Below are 12463 nucleotides of genomic sequence, written 5' to 3'. Positions count from 1 at the left end.
TGAATTATAAACCAAGGGTACAAGAGCAATATTTAACTAGTTTATTTGCTTTACACATGAGAAATGTTTGCTTTATAAAAAATATTAGAAGTGACTTAGAGAGACTTGGAGATTTACAAATAGATTATGGCTAAAAATTAGAAAACTTCAAAACCATCTGCCATTACAATATTAATATTTATTTTATTCCAGCGTGCAGAAGAGAGCTTTCTTGTAGATACCACATTACTTGTTCATTTTTTTGGAAGGAAAGGAAAGGCTGAGCTGAATTTCGATGACTTTTACAAGTAAGTCAAAACTGTAATTTATTTTTCTTGATTGAATTGATTTGCCTTGCAAGAACATAGAACATAAAATAGTAATTACCCAGCTTCTGTTTTAGTTATTTCCCTTATCCAGGATCCTTTACTGAATTTTAATAACCAAATAATCTATAACTTAAGCTTTTGATTGGAAAATATTTTGCTTTATGTTCTCTCATAGTCTGTCTTGTAACACTATTTTAGATTCATGGACAATATACAGACTGAAATTTTGGAAACTGAATTCCTTTCATACTCTAAAGGAATGACCACAATCAGTGAAGAGGATTTTGCTCGTACTCTATTACGCTATACAAATGTAGATAACATAGGCAATTATCTGGAGTCTGTTCGTCAAAGGATTCCTGATGAAAAGGTATTTGGTCTTTCTCGTGTGATCTGCAGAATATTCCAACAAATTAAGATAAAACAATCATTTTTTTAGGTGAATACTGCATTTATATTTGGTGATACTAAGGTATCAGTAAACTGCTTTCATTTAAATGTGAGAGGCCTGATGAGTAATGCAGGGGATCTCATGGCATAGATAGGCATGTGCGACTAGGGTATTGTAGCCATTATGAAAACCTGCCTAAGAGAGGGACGAGACTGGCAGAAAGATAAGGGTAAAAGAGGAGGAATGTTGGTTGTTTGATTCAAGAAAGTGTCACGGCAGTGGTCTGAGATGACATTAATGGTGGTTCATACAGTGAGGCCATTTTAGGGGGAGCTGAGAAATAAAAAGGGGACAACTTTGATGGGTGTTCTATAGGCCCCCCCAATAGTCAAATTGAGTTAAAAGAACAAATATGCCAGGAGATTGCAAGCAGTTGTAAGATTAATAAAATTATCATAGTAGGAGATTTTAAATTTCCCAATATAGACTGGGACTGTTATAGTGCCAAAACGTTAACGGCATGGAATTTGTCAAATGTGTTCAGGAACATCTCCTCAGATGTAAGTATAGTGAAGGACATTGCCATTACCCCATTTGTTGACAGCCAATGTCTGTTATCAATTGGGTATCTCAGCAAGAGAAACATCTTGCAGCAAGTAAATGCATCATTGAAAATCAATGCTGCTGGTGTAACAAGTAATCCTTCAGGCAGGGGATGTTTTGGATTATCCCATTGGTTTTGTTTATAAAAGGATCATGTTAATCTATCTTGGAAGAACGTGCAAGCAATTGTATTTGCTTTAAATTGCTACATGTTAGTAATGTTTGTTGTTAAATGTGAAACCAGAAAAATCTGTTTATTTTGTAAGGGTGACTATTTCATAATGTTTTGGAAACGTATATTAAGTTCAGATTCTCATCTTGTTCAATGTACCTTTAGTACATAATTAAAGCAAAATTTAGATTTTAAAATACATTCTGAAGAAGGGTCTCAACCCAAAACGTCACCCATTCCTTCTATCCAGAGATGCTGCCTGTCCCGCTGAGTTACTCCAACATTTTGTGTCTATCTTCGGTTTGAACCAGCATCTGCAGTTCCTAGCTACAATTTTGGGTGTCTACATTCAGTGATTCACCAAATCCCTCCTTTAAAAGAAGATAGAATCACAAAATAATGTTGTACTAAACACCGGCATCAACCTATTCCTTGCACCAGTCCATTCACTCAAACTCAAAAGGGTTTTTCTCTTTTCCGTCTTCTCCAGCCTTTGCTCCCAACAGGTTACTGATTTATTTCTCTTTTTGTTAACCTTTTACTTGTCTTTCTCTCCTTCCTATTCTCTCCAGAAAAATATTATTCACTCTCATATCTGGGCTGTTACTATTGATCCATATCTAAATCATAACATATGAAGTGACATCAAAAAAAGGCTAGTAATAGAAGCTGATCCTAAACAGATTTTGCTTCGCTGCCTCCCAATTCTTTCTTGTCCTTCCCTTTAACACTCCTCCTTGCCACACTATTTTGGCTCTCCCTCTCAACACCAAACTGATAACACCATTGATCATACCAGAATTGAAGGGCTTGGGTTATAAGGATAGGCTGGAGTATTTTTCCGTGTGGCATAAGAGACTTGAGGGGTGACCTTATAGATCTATATAAAATTACAAGTGGCAAAGAGCTATGTAAAGTGTGACAAGAGAATGACACAGTGGCTCAACGGTACGGCTGCTGTCTCACAGCGCCACAGACCCAGGTGCTGTCTGTGTGGAGTTTGTAGGTGGGTTTTCTCTGGGTGCTCCGGTTTCCTCCCACATTTCAAAGATGTGCCAGTTTGAAGGTTAAAACTGTAAATTGCCCCTAGTGTGAAGGATGCAAAAGTGGGATAACATAGAACTAGTTTCCGGATGATCAATGGTCAGCATGGACTTGACGGGCCGAAGGACCTGTTTCCACGCTGTATCTCTAAACTAAACAAAACTATACAAAGCATTGGTTTAAGGTGAGAGGGGGGAAATATTTAAAGGGAATCGGAGGGACAACTTATTCTCCCCACAGATGGTGATGGATATGTAGAGTGGATTGCCAGAGGAGTTGTAAGAGGTGAGTTGAATTACAATGTTAAAAAAGCATTTAGACAGGTACATGAGATGGAAAGATTTAGAGGGATTCATGCCAAACGCTAACTCGGGTAGGCAACTCTTTCATCATGGATCAGTTGGGCCAAAGGTCCTGCTTCTGTGCTATATCACTCCATGACTCTATGAAAAGTGATTATGGTTGTAGCTCGTTAATTAGGTGAACAATCAGTTAAAGTAGCCCAACCCCTGTTCAAGGCCAAAATGTTATTTGCAATAATTAATGTAGAAGCAATATTATTTCTTAATAAATTCATCAAGTATTAAGAAATTAGTTCTGAACTTTGCGAATTGAATTTTCTCTCTTTTTAGCATTCTCTGGTAAAAAGAGAATATCACTCTTCAATTATTTATTTTAAATGTCTGTATCATTTACTCTTAATTAGATTTAAGAGTCAATTTCCAGGAATCTGTTCCCAACTATCCATTATGGATAGTTGATTGCCTTCTATTGAATGCCTTCCATCAGTGTCACTAACGAATCAGAGGTTTCATGCTAATGTATCTGTTTTATAGTCACCATTTCTGATTTAAATTTTTATTCTAGAATTTAAAATTACTTATTTAATTTTCAATCTGCCATGGTAGACATTGAACGTCCTTCTGGTTGTGGGTTACTTATCTAGTGGTGTTATTATAAGTAATGTTCAACCTATGAACCTATTTAATGCATTTCGTTGTCTCTACTGTACACTGACAATGACAATTAAAATTGAATCTGAATCTGAATGATACAATGTAAAGTACTGGAAATAATACTTTATTAATATGGGCATGTGTAACAGTGTACATTCTTGTTCTGTTTTCCTTACTCTGTCTCAAGAGTCAAGAGTGTTTAATTATCATATGTACTGAAACAGAACCATAATTCTTATGTTAATTTGGCTCTAAAAATTTATGTTAAATGGCTGTGGACCATTCTCACTTGTAGTGCATTTTATGTTATCCCACTTTATTATGAAAATAAAATTCATACCTTTGTTTTCTTATCTACTTTGTAGGTTACAAATTAGAGTTCTTAATTACCTCTCTTGGCCTGGAAACTATACAAATAACATGGATGGTGTTGTGTAATGTTCTGAAGATTAGAATGTGTTGTCAGACATAGAAGAATGTTATATCAAAATTCAAAAGATTTCCCTAACTGGACTATGTTTTGTGACACTAAAACGAATATTTGCAGAGGAGCAAAACCATGGCACTCATTTAAAAGTACTTTTTCAATATATTATTTTAGCTGAATTGTGTCAAAAAGAGCAGTTGGAACAATCTTTGACCTAATCTGAGGAAAGTTTGCTGACCTTCAAATATTTTTCACTCTGTGTGTCATCATCAAGTCTAGTATTAACCTTCTATTGCTGGGTTATATCGCACACGAAGTGTTAGATATGGAACCCATAACAATAAATCAAATATAGTACTCAATTAGTTACAATTAAAGGTCTCTTAATTGACACCAATATCTATTGGAGTCATATAATGGATCACTCAGTACTTACTGATGTTATTTACATTTTAGGGGATCACTTTTGATGAATTCAGATCTTTTTTTCAATTTTTGAATAACTTGGAGGACTTTGCCATTGCAATGCAGATGTATAATTTCGTAAATCGATCAATTGGGCAAGGTGAGTAAAATTATTATTTCAAATATTTGCAGAGGAGCAAGCTCATTTGGGTAATATTGATTTTGGTTATGTTTTATAAACTTGTGAATTTGTGCTTTGAGAATAAAAAAAAGCTTTGCTGAAGTAACAAAGACTACTTATAATGATTTACAATTTTGGGCTACGAGCATTATTTTAAATAATAGTAAAGCACTTTTTAATGGCATTTAGCACTGTTTTATTATTACATTTATAAGGAATTGTTTACTTTGACCCCCTTTTTTAATAGTATATCAATCCTAATCATCTTATTTTCTAAGTTAACTTTGAGAAAACTGGAATTTAGGAATTACTGCTTTAAAAACACGTACGACCAAGTTAGATGTTAGACGCAGAAAAGGCTTTTGACCAAGTGGAATGGGCCTATCTCTTTAGTGTTGGAAAATTTCCAATCAGGAGAAAACTTCATCTCATGGGTGAAGCTGTTATATAACAACCCGACAGCCAGAATACTGACAAATCAAATTCTATCACCTAAATTTCATTTATCCAGGGGTAATAGACAAGGATGCACCCTTTCACCAATGTTATTTGCCTTAGCCATAGAACCTCTCGCAGAAAGCATCAGAGTACATTCGGGTATTCACGGATATAACACTAAACATACCAATAATAAGATTTTGTTATATGCAGACAATGTACTTTTGTACTTAATGTACAAAATTATGTATGTAAATATATTTATTGCTCATATTCTATGTTCGCTCTTCTGGGGAGATGCTAACTGCATTTCGTTGTCTCTCTACTGTACACTGCACAACGACAATAAAGTTTGAATCTGAATCTGAAATCTTATACATCATCAACTCCCAAGTTAGTATCCTAAATGTATTAAACCTTATAGAACAATTTGGTGCCTTTTCGGGGTATAGAATAAACTGGAATAAAAGTGAAATTAGGCCAATAAGAGCTCAAGACCCTTCACAACTCCAAAAATTTCCCTTCAGAATTGTTACTGAAAAATGTAGATACCTTGGAGTTTACGTGACTAGAAAATACACCTCACTATTTCAAACAAATTTTCCACCACTAATTACCAAACTAAATGCCCACATTCAATTCTGGAAAACACTCCCTATTTCCCCTATAGGTAGAGTAAATGCCATAAAGATGATCTTCCTTCCACAACTCCTATATTTATTTCAATCAATCAATATATATCTCCCCAAAAGATTTTTTTTTAATTGACTATTATTACAAATTATTACACAAGACTGGCGTTTTATGGGTCCAGATATACTAGACGATTGTTTGAATAGACATGCTGACACAAGCAAGTTAACATCTTACATTTATAACACTCCTTTAAATGCGCATACCCCATCTTCTGCGATCGATAAGCGAGCATGGGAAGACGAGTTGGGTTTATTAATTTCAAAAGATATTTGGGAGGAAAGCCTACTATACATACATTACTGCTCTCTCAATGACAGGCACTCATTGATACAATTTACAAAACTGCATAGGCTTTACTACACAAAGACTAAATTGAATAAGATCCTCCCAACTGTCTCCCCTATTTGTGATAAATGTCATCTACAAGAAGCGACTTTAACCCATTCCTTTGCTTCCTGTATAAAGATACAAAACTTCTGGAGGGGAATATTTGATATCTTCTCTAAAATACTTAAAATTAAACTGGAATACAAAACTGATAATATTAGGTATGTCAGAGACCTTCTAAGTTAACGATATTTCAAACACGTTTCCTTTACGGCATAATAACTGCGAAAAAAAGTATACTTAAATTTTGGAAAAAGACAACAGTTCCCACAGTGAAGATGTGGATTACTGACATGTCCGAGACACTACATTTGGAAAACATTAAGCTTGTTTTGGCTGAAAAGGCAGAACACTTTTTCAAAACATGGTCTCCTTTCACTGAATTTCTGTATGGTTGAACTTTTCACTGAATAACAGTATGGTTGAACACAAATTAAAAAACGATGCTAGAGATGGGTGAACGGGGGGGGATTTTTCTTGTTTATGTGTACGTAAGCCTCATTCAACTAAATATAATATTAAGTTATATCGCCTCTGAAAATTATTTTCACTTACTATATCTTACAGACATGAAATATTTTTAATGATAATTTTTTCAAATTATCATATTAGTTTTGCTAATACAGGTCCACCACCGATTTTTCCGCGCCCTTGGTTCCAGAACTTTGCCGGACCAATTGACTAATTATACCCCTACCAAGTCTCCAAGCACGATGGGCTGCTCGAAACTTAAATACAACAAATACTAATTGTATATTACTTTTATTGTAAAATTTACATTTCTTGCATGGGCAGCCCGGGTGCCAGTTAATGAGTTGCCGTCAGAAGTCCCGATGAGGGTTGGATCAGCAGCCGCCCGTGTGGCCGATGTGCCACTTTCCCGGCAGGACTACCAGGCCGACCACCACCAACACCAGATTTACCCACAAAGTCAGCTATGGGAACAGATCTGCCGGCTCCAGCTGGGCAGAAGTTCCTGAGCCCTGGCTGCAGGACAAAATTTTAACCAGCCGATTGGAGGTCCAGCTGCAGAAGTTGGCTATGGGAATGGACCCACTGTCTCTAGCTGGGCCGGAGTTCCAGAGCCCCAGCTGCAGAGGCAAATTAGAGCCACCGATCGGAAGTCCGGCCACAGAAGTCCCAATGAGGTCGAGATTGGCCACCTCGCCTAGCTTGAGTGCCACATTTTCAAGGGGAATTCTGGAGAGGATTCAAGTGCACTCTCGTAACAATTTTGTCCGGATTAAAGAAAGTGCTGGACCAACTGTTGCTGGAAAATCAGTGGTGGACCTGTAACCTACAGAAAAATTACCTTTTCAATGAATTGTTAACACTTATTAAACTATGGACATTTGTGAAATTTGGAAATATAATCTACCTTGTCTTTTTTTACAAATTGTTGTACAGTAGTGAAATCGACTTTTTATATATTTAAATTGGTTTAAAAAAAAACAGGTTAAATCTAGGCTGATCAGTAACATTGGGAACGGTGTTTCACGTTTTTAATTCTTTCTTTGGCTTGATTATGCAGATGAGTTTAAGCGTGCTGTATATGTGGCCACAAGCCTCAAACTTTCTTCTCATTTGGTGAACACAATCTTCAAAATCTTTGATGTGGACAAAGATGATCAACTAAGTTACAAGGAATTCATTGGTGTTATGAAAGATCGACTACACAGAGGATTTAGGGTGAGTAGATATAGTTTTATAAAAGATTATTGCTGAATTGCTTTGAAAGCATATTTGCTTATCTATATAGCTTAATAGGTGATAATTGCCTTGGTATTCAATCAATACAAAACATGTTAGATCTTTAATGCAATGGAAATCAACTGGAATGCTAAGAACGTGTAACTGAAGTAAACAGTAGCACTTCTGGATTAGCCCAGTGTTATCACAAACTTCTATTTAATGTTTAAACTTTCAAGGTAACTTTTATAAGATCTTGTTGTTTTGAGTAACCACTTACTAAAAATCTTTCATCTATTGAAAATGCGGTCTATTTAAGTGCACCATCCATTGTTTACATACTTATGCATACAAGGATTCAGTATTGCTCTGGCATTTTTTTTATTACCTAGTCTGATTACCAAGTCACATTATTACAAAACTGATTTATAGCTTCATCTAACTCCTGTTTATAGATTTCAAAAGAGTAAGCTGCATATAACATTGTCAATGTAAGATATCTATTAAGACTTTTTGAATACAAATGTGTGGTTCCAGCACTCATTGCAGTATGTTATAACAAACTCTAATTCTTAAGAACATTTTTAAAATAAAAATCAAATTCCTCCACAGTTTGAAAATTATGCCCTATTCACTCCTTTAATAATTCCAAAGAAGCTGATAAAACTCACTTTCATCTCAACCTCTACAGCGAATCAGCAAGTCCAGATAATACAAAAGCTTTCTCATAAATAGGAACATAGAAAATAGGTGCAGGTGGAGGCCATTTGGCCCTTCGAGCCTGCACTGCCATTCATTGTGTGATTGAAACATAGAAAATTGGTGCAGGAGGAGGCCATTCGGCCGTTCGAGCCAGCACCGCCATTCATTGCGATCATGGCTGATCATCCCCAATCAATAACCCGTGCCTGCCTTCTCCCCATATCCCTTGATTCCACCAGCCCCTAGAGCTCTATCTAACTCTCTCTTAAATCCATCCAGTGAGTTGGCCTCCACTGCCCTCCTGTGGCAGGGAATTCCACAAATTCACAACTTTCTGGTGAAAAAGTTTTTTCTCACCTCAGTCCTAAATGGCCTCCCCTTTATTCTAAGACTGTGGCCCCTGGTTCTGGACTCGCCCAACATTGGGAACATTTTCCCTGCATCTAGCTTGTCTAGTCCTTTTATAATTTTATGTTTCTACTATAAGATCCCCCTCATCCTTGTAAACTCCAGTGAATACAAGCCTAGTCTTTTCAATCTTTCCTCGTATGACAGTCCCGCCATCCCAGGGATCAATCTCGTGAACCTACGCTGCACTGCCTCAATCACAAGGATGTCCTTCCTCAAATTAAGAGACCAAAACTGTACGCAATACTCCAGATGTGGTCTTACCAGAGCCCTATATATTTCAATGGCACCCAGGTCTCGCTGTACCTCCCCCTTACCTAACCTAACTTCATTGAGATAGTAATCTGCCCCCTTATTTTTGCCACCAAAGTGGATAACCTCACATTTATTTATATTATACTGCATCTGCCACGCATCTGCCCACTCACCAATTTTCTGTCCACGTCAACACCCTACCCCCAATACCATGCGCTTTAATTTTAGTCACGAGTCTCCCATCCGGGACCTTATCAAAGGCTTTCTGAAAGTCTAGATACACTACATCCACTGGCTCCCCTTTATCCATTTTACTTGTCACATCCTCAAAAAATTCCAGAAGATTAGTCAAGCGTGATTTTCCTTTCATAAATCCATGTTGACTTGGACTAATCCTTTTACTGCTATCCAAATGCCCCATTATTACCTCTTTAATAATTGACTCCAGCATCTTTCCCACCACCGAAGTCAGGCTAACTGGTCTGTAATTCCCCGTTTTCTCTCTCGCTCCTTTCTTGAAAAGTGGGATAACATTAGCTATCCTCCAATCCACAGGAACTAATCCTGAATCTATTGAACATTGGAAAATGATCACCAATGCATCCACTATTTCTAGAGCCACCTCCCTGAGGACTCTGGGATGCAGTCCATCAGGCCCCGAGGATTTATTATCCTTCAGTCCCATTAGCCTACCCAATACTATTTCTCGCCTAATGAAAATTTCTTTCAGTTCCTCGACCCCCTTAGATCCTCTGTCCTCCAGTACTTCTGGGAGATTGTTTGTGTCTTCCTTAGTGAAGACAGATCCGAAGTACCTGTTCAACTCTTCTGCCATTTCCTTGTTCCCCATAATAATTTCATCCGTGTCTGCCTTCAAGGGACCCACATTTGACTTTGCTACTCTTTTTCCCTTAACATATCCAAATAAGCTTTTACTGTCCTCCTTTATATTCCTGGCCAGCTTCCCTTCGTACTTCATCTTTTCAGCCCGTATTGCCCATTTTGTTTCCTTCTGTTGTCCTATGAAAGTTTCCCAATCCTCTGGCTTCCGGCTACTCTTTGCTGTGTTATATATCTTTTCTTTTAGTTTTATTCTATCCCTAACTTCTCTAGTCAGCCACAGTTGCCTCCTACTCCCCTTAGAATATTTCTTCCTTTTTGGAATGAAATGATCCTGCGTCTTCTGGATTATGCCCAGAAATTCCTGCCATTGCTGTTCCACAGTGCCTGATCATTCACAATCAGTAACCCGCGCCTGCCTTCTCCCCATAATCACTTGATTCCGCTAGCCCCTAGAGCTCTATCTAACTCTCTTTTAATTTCATCCAGTGAATTGGCCTCTACTGCCTTCTGTGGCAGAGAATTCCACAAATTTACAACTCTCTCGGTGAAAAAGTTTTTTCTCATCTCAGTTTTAAATGGCCTCCCCTTTATTCTTAAACTGTGGCCCCTGGTTCTGGACTCGCTCAACATTGGGAACATTTTTCCTGCATCTAGCTTGTCCAGTCCTTTTATAATTTTATACGTTTCTATAAGATACCCTCTCATCCTTCTAAATCCAGTGAATAAAGCCCAGTCTTCCAATCTTTCCTCATATAACAGTCCCGCCATCCAGGGGATTAACCTGAACCTACGCTGCACTGCCTCAATAGCAAGGATGTCCTTCCTCAAATTAGGAGACCAAAACTGCACACAATACTCCAGATGTGGCCTCACCAGGGCCCTGTACAACTGCAGAAGGACCTCTTTACTCCTATACTCAAATCCTCCCGTTATGAAGGCCAACATGCCATTAGCTTTCTTCACTCCCTGCTGTACCTGCATGTTTACTTTCAGTGGCTAGTGTACAAGGGCTCCCAGGTCTCGTTGCACTTCCTTTTTTCCTAATCTGACACCATTGAGATAATGACCATCACCCTCTGTTTCCATCCAGGAAGCTAATTTTCTATTCAGTCGTTGGGTCTCTTTGGATCTCATGCAATCTAACCTTCCATGGGCAGCCTACCATGCAGTACCTTGTCAAATGCCTTCCTGAAATCCATATATACATTGTCCACAGCTCTGCCCTCACCAACCTTTTTGGTTATATCTTCATAAAACTCAATCAGATTAGATTAGTGAGATAAGGTCGCCCATGTACAGAACCATGCTGACTATCCCTACTGAGCCCTTGCCCATCTAAATGCATGTGTATCTTATCCCTCAGAATACTCTCCAGCAACTTTCCAACCACTGATGGTAGACTTTCTAGCCTATAGTTCCCATGCTTTTCCTTGCAGCCCTTCTTAAATGGAGGCAGAACATTTGCCACCCTCCAACTCTTCAACCATCTCATTGTATTTAATGAAGACTCCGATATCCATAGTTTTCAATGTTCTATAGACTCAGGATCAGTTCCTGTGGAGTGGAGGCTAGCTAATGTTATCCCACCTTTTAAGAAAGGCGGGAGAGAGAAAACAGGGAATTATAGACCAGTTAGCCTGACATCGGTGGTGGGGAAGATGCTGGAGTCTATAAAAGATAAAATAGCTGAACTTTGGATAGCATTAACAGGATCGATCTGAGTCAGCATGGATTTACAAAGTGGAAATCATGCTTGACTAATCTTCTGGAAATTTTTGAAGATGCAACTAGGAAAATGGACAAGGGAGAGCCAGTGGATGTAGTGTACCTGGACTTTCAGAAAGCATTTGATAAGGTCCCACATAGGAGATTAGTGGGCAAAATTAGGGCACATGGTATGGGGGGTAGAGTGCTGACATGGATAGAGAAGTGGTTGGCAGATAGGAAACAAAGAGTAAGGATTAACGGGTCCTTTTCAGAATGGCAGGCAGTGACTAGTGGGGTACCGCAAGGCTCGGTGCTGGGACCGCAGCTACTTACAATATACATCAATGATTTGGATGAAGGGATTCAAAGTAACATTAGCAAATTTGCAGATGACACAAAGCTGGGTGGCCGTGTGAACTGTAAGGAGGATGCTATGAGAATGCAGGGTGACTTGGACAGGTTGGGGGAGTGGGCAGATGCATGGCAGATAAAGTTTAATGCGGATAAATGTGAGGTTATCCACTTTGGTAGCAAAAACAGGAAGGCAGATTACTATCTAAATGGCGTCAAGTTGGGAAAAGGTGAAGTACAACGGGATCTGGGGGTCCTTGTACATCAGTCTATGAAAGTAAGCATGCAGTAAGTGAAGCAAGCGAATGGCATGTTGGCCTATATAACAAGAGGAATCTAATATAGGAGCAAAGAGGTCCTTCTGTAGTTGCACAGAGCCCTAGTGAGACCACACCTGGAGTATTGTGTGCAGTTTTGGTCCCCTAATTTGAGGAAGGACACTCTTGCTATTGAGGGAGTGCAGCATAGGTTTACAAGGTTAATTCCCGGGATGGCGGGAC

General features: G+C 38.4%; 1 protein-coding gene across 3 annotated transcripts in view; it reads left to right on the top strand.

The window, feature by feature from the left end:
• micu3a (mitochondrial calcium uptake family, member 3a) overlaps positions 1-12463 on the top strand; it is a 124586-nt gene that overhangs the window by 95592 nt on the left and 16531 nt on the right. For all 3 annotated transcript variants that reach the window (XM_055635510.1, XM_055635525.1, XM_055635518.1), the window contains 4 exons: positions 193-287; positions 507-678; positions 4358-4466; positions 7540-7697. In XM_055635510.1, coding sequence (XP_055491485.1) covers positions 193-287; positions 507-678; positions 4358-4466; positions 7540-7697 — 534 coding nt within the window. The remainder of the gene's footprint in view (positions 1-192; positions 288-506; positions 679-4357; positions 4467-7539; positions 7698-12463) is intronic.

The sequence above is a fragment of the Leucoraja erinacea genome, chromosome 1 (assembly GCF_028641065.1).
Source record: "Leucoraja erinacea ecotype New England chromosome 1, Leri_hhj_1, whole genome shotgun sequence".
Taxonomy (NCBI): domain Eukaryota; kingdom Metazoa; phylum Chordata; class Chondrichthyes; order Rajiformes; family Rajidae; genus Leucoraja; species Leucoraja erinaceus.
Note: the sequence above shows the minus strand (reverse complement) of the source record. Positions and strands in the feature narration are given on the sequence as shown.